This window comes from Acanthisitta chloris, unplaced genomic scaffold (assembly GCF_000695815.1).
Source record: "Acanthisitta chloris isolate BGI_N310 unplaced genomic scaffold, ASM69581v1 scaffold26282, whole genome shotgun sequence".
NCBI lineage: Eukaryota > Metazoa > Chordata > Aves > Passeriformes > Acanthisittidae > Acanthisitta > Acanthisitta chloris.
Genome location: NW_008661553.1, coordinates 23,645 through 28,652, shown reverse-complemented (window position 1 = coordinate 28,652; position 5,008 = coordinate 23,645). Strand labels below are relative to the sequence as shown.

The window sequence follows — 5,008 nt, the reverse complement described above, 5'->3', positions numbered from 1 at the left end:
CTGGAGGGAACAGGTGCTGCGACATATTGAGGCTAAAAAGCTAGAAAAGGTAAAAATAATGATTTTTATTTCTTTCTTCCTCTACCTTTCTGTTGCCTGGAATGAGATGAATACTCTTATGTTTTGAACTGCTTTTAATTACTAGTGAAAATCTACTTTCATCTACTTTATAGATTTCTAAATCTGCTATGAAAGGGATTTTTTTTTGGTGTGTTTGTGATGAATGTCTGATTAACACTCAGATGTTAGACTCTGAATTAACTTTTTCCCCAACGTCAAAAAAGGTGCTGTTTTTTTACATCATATGTGCCAGCATGGTCCAATTACTTTTGAACACATCAAATAAAGTCATGTTGACCTGCTGGACTGCAAGGCCAGGTAATTTTCATTGCAGCATTGTGGTCATGTTATACTAAGATATTCCCTTACACTTCTTGATCTTTCTGTTCTGCCTTCTTCCCCCCCTATTTCTTCTTTTTAAGAACAAAGAAAAGAGAATCAGTGAAATCTGTTTGGAACTGTAGGTCTCCAGCTTTAGTTGCTGAAGGACTCAAAAGCCATAATTAACATGTATTTGCCTCCAAGCCAGTTGTCTTTTGAAGTTGGGTGTCTGACAGATTGCTGAATGAATATTTATTGCTGCGGGATGAGAACACTTAAAAATCTTGTTCATTTCAGAGAATCACAGTAGGTTTTGATATAGCTAGAGATGATGAACAGGATTCTTTATGTACTGTAAATGCGATCAAGAATTAGGGCTGAACAATTACATCTCTTGAAAGAATTTGAGTAGGGCCTGAAGGAGTGTAATCTGTGCTGTCCAGCTAAACCAGTTGAAAATATCGTCACTTAAAAATGGGTAGAATGTCATTAGCCTGATCCTGTTTCCTGGGAAGGGAAGTGAGTAAAGCAACCAAAATAGGTTTTGATTATGCCAGTTAGATGGATTTTTGGGTTTTAGTTTCCTGTGAAAGAACATCCTTTGGTCTGTAATTATTATGCTGAATGCTTCAATGTCCCTGGTAGCTCAGGAAGTTTGACTGGAGATGGTTGGAAAAATTACTTGTAACTGTAGTTTTTCTCTGGAAATCCAGGGTTTTTTTCTGGAAATGTCTCTGGAAATTTCTCTGGAAACCCAGTTTTTCTCTGGAAATAATGGAGGGGTGTGTTTCCTTTTGGGGTTTTTTTTAAAGTTGCGTAACTTCTGGTGACAGGCAGGTATGGGTTTTGTTTGTTTTTTAAAGAGCGCTGAGCAACAGCTGCACCTGTTCTGATCCAGTTTGTCACCTACCAGAGAACACATTTCAGTGCAGTGCTGTAGCGTGGGGACCCTTTGTCCCATGAGAGGGTCACAAACCTCCTAATGTTCCCAATCCAGTAGAACCAGAGTGGAGGGACAGGTTAGCAGTTGGACCTGATGATCTCATAGGTCTCTTTCAACCTTAATGCTTCTGTGAGTCTATAAAATATTGAGGGGTTGGAAGGGACCTTAAAGATGGTGTATGACCAACCCCCTGGATGGACAGGGACACCTTCACTAGACCAGGTAATAACATGTGCATTCCCTCATTTTCCACTCTCCTGGTTGCATATACCAAATCTTAGATGAAATGATAAGGGAAGCAAAAGCCCCAGCAATCCCTGAATGCAGAGAAGCAAAACTTCAGTGCACCAGTGCAGTCTGTTTATAGCCTGTTCACTGTCCTGTTCTGAACAGTGTTTAGTACAGCAGTGATACCTCTGTCAGGTCTGTAGCAGTGTAGTCACCTTCACTGAATTGATATCAGTTGCCTGACTTGATTCCCTTCATATCTGTCCATACCTTCTATGATGCTTTATATGTAAACTTTTAATGTTTCCTGCCACAGTGATGTGGAGTAATTGCTACTGAGATCTTAGCTGTGCATCTAATTTAACGGATCCTTTAAGTCTGTTTTGTATCTGTCTATTGCTTTTGTTGTGGCCTTGAAGTGTTTTAAAGTAGCTTTTACTCAACAATCTGAGACTTATTCGTGGGTTTAAAAGTGAATGTGTATATAATTGCCTGCTTTATATTCTCCAGGATATAACTGACTTAAAAAGGGAGATCTGAACTGTGAGAAATGCAGATAGGATCCTGTGTGGCAGCTGGCAAATACGATAATGTGGAAACTCTAGGAATTTACTGGGTATTTCTTTGTTCCTTTAAAGTATTGGTTTTGGTATTGCTGTTTGTAATTAAAAATTGGCTGAGTGTGGGGGGTGCCTAATCTATAAAGGAGAGTTCTGAAATGTTTTGAAGCCTGGACTAATTAACAGAACTCATTTAAGGAACCAGTTCAATTACAGAGCCCATTTAAGGCACACTGATTGGAGGCTGCTTTGACAAAGCTTTCATGGATTTAAAATGGCTTTATAGAAAGAAATAAAGCCCAAGAGACAACACTGACACAAACAGGTATACAGAATTAAGCATTTGGAACAGTTAGTACCTATCTTCCTGCCTGTGGTTGGACACACAGTGCGGGTTAATAGTATTACTTTTGCTGTGACTCGGTGAATTTAATCCTGTTCCTTACTACTATCCTGTGCTCATCAGGAAGGTGTATTGGGGTTTTGGGGGGTTGGTTTTGTTGTGGGTTTTTTTGGGTTTTTTTTTCTCTTTTCCTAAGCTCCTGAAGCACAATTTTATTTTGTTTTTTATAAAAAGTGGTAACTGAAGGGAAAGGGAGGAACGAGCCCACTTAAACCACTTCTGCTCGTTGGGAAGAAGCTAGTTCTGTCTTTATTAGCCCTTTTTGCCTGATATGGGTAGGAAAAAAACTTTCAAGGGTTAATCTGCATGAGGAGAGATACAGAAGAGTTTTAAGCCTGACAGAAATGATTACCAGTGGGTTCCAGCCATGTGTAGTAGCTTTGGCAAGCTGTAAGGGACATACACCGATCCCTCTGGTTGATTAAAGGTGAAAACAGTTCATGAGACTGTTTCCATTCGTAAATGGAAATTTACCATCTATTAGGAGAAACAATTTGCTTACTTGATGCGAATCTTATTTTATTGTGGGAGCAAAGAGCTTACTTAAATGTCAAGCTGCTCTCTAGTGGTAATATACGTGAGCTGCTGGAAAGCTTTAGTCAGTTCTGCTCCACCCCCGGCCTCATCGATTGGTGCTCAGGTGAGTTTTAAGAGTAGTGATGTTTTCCAGCATATTTTCCTTTTTGAGTGTGACTCGCCAGTTTTACTACCTGGTATGTCACAGTAAGCTCCTGCAGGAATCCTCTTGGGTTTTATGTAGGGATTTAAACTAAGATACTGCCTGTGTGAAAACACCAGTGTCAGGCACATTTTAATGTGAGGTAGAGGAATTTCTCAGCCATAAATTGCAATAAGAATTATCTGCAACAGTTAGCTGCAAATACCTAACCATTTCCATGCTGCATAGACAGAAATAGTGACTGAGCCTGTCTGTTCTCCCCTTCTCTCATTTTGTTGTGTGTCTTTTTGGAGTTCATCAGGTTTGTGTTTGCCTTCAGTTCCAGTTTCACCTGGAATTAAGTCCTCTTGGGTTTTTTTATCTACTTTACCTACTATTGATCTAAAATGCAAAGCTTTGAGAGCAGAGATCATGAAGTGTGATTCCTGCTTTCCACTTCAGAAATCAGAATAGTTGTGGGTTTTTCTCAGAGTTGTCAGTAAAAGAAAAGCATCTTAAGTGTTTCAGTGTTGATACAGAATTGCAGTTTTAATCAAAGTGTGGAAGGTTTTCTTGAACACATTTTTTAATGCAACATACTTAATGTGCAAAAATATCCTAATCTATGTGTCGTCAGATTTTCTCCAGGTTAAGCTGGTTTAAGTCTGTCAAGGGCAGTAACTTCAGTGGGTCTGTGCATACATCAAATTAAATAAGTTCATAGCCTGAAGAATATTTTGGCACTGAAAAATTACAGGAACATTATCCATTCAGTAGTTGTTAGTTTTAAATGTTGATTTTAGTTTTATTTGGATTTTTTCCTCCATTTTGAATGGACTGATGAACAATTTGTGTGTTCAGAAGTCAAACCACCACACTTTGAGAGGATTAAATTCTCGTGCATGTGTAAACAACAAAATTTCTGACCCTGGAAACATTTTATGACAGTAGAATTTAAATTATATGTAATTTTCCATGTGTTACTCTTCAATAGGAATGTTTTCACTTATGGAAGAGACTCTTTTTTTGCAGGATCAGAGACCTAAATTCATGCCTTTGTCCCCCCCCCCCCCCTTGTGACTGAGGAATAGTTTCATAATGTTTGACTTATTCTTTAGGATAAACCAGTATCTTGCTTAAAACTGTCTCAATTTCAGACAAGGCTTTTTTGCTTTTTTTTTTGCTTCTGTTTTCACTCCAAAAAAATTATTAATGTTAAACATTTCAAGTCTTCCATGTGCAGATTTTTGCTGAGTCTCAGATGGATCTAAGAGTCTTAGGTGGTCCCTGGGAATGAAAACTGAAGGGATTTCTAGACCCTTAATAGAGTCTCAGAAGATAACTTGTGTCCAGCTTTGGCCTTCAGTTGATTCAAAGTACTTCTAGAGAAATAAGTAAATAAAAAGGCTGATGCTTGGGCTTAACGGTTGAGACTCTTCCACAGGAGAAGTAGAATGTAGAGACCTGTTCCCTGCAGACACTTGGATTCTGCTAGTTCCTCCGCTGTACCAAAATCTCATGGATTGCCATGGCAGGCTCCAAACAGTCTTATAGTTAAAACAGTATTATCCAATAGAAATTCTCCTAAATGAATTCCACTGTTTGCTATCTTGCACCAAAGTCAATGCACTAAGGCACTTCAGTTCCCAAAACATGTCCCTTTTGAAGTCTGAAATGGTTACTTCCTCTGTAAGCTGCAAATGGAGAATATGTTCTGATCATTAGTGTTCAAAAAACTTATAGATTTTAAGGGTTGGAATGAACTTTACAGATCATCTAGTCCCAACCCCCCCTGCCATGGGCAGGGACACCTCCTCCCTCGATCACGCTGCTCC

General features: G+C 38.9%; 1 protein-coding gene across 1 annotated transcript in view; it reads left to right on the top strand.

Annotated features, from left to right (window-relative positions):
* ERBB2IP (erbb2 interacting protein) overlaps positions 1-5,008 on the top strand; it is a gene marked incomplete at its 5' end in the record, with an annotated part of 35,863 nt that overhangs the window by 18,636 nt on the left and 12,219 nt on the right. Inside the window, one exon of the mRNA XM_009070279.1 lies at positions 2-49. Within this exon, the coding sequence (XP_009068527.1) occupies positions 2-49 (48 nt within the window). The remainder of the gene's footprint in view (position 1; positions 50-5,008) is intronic.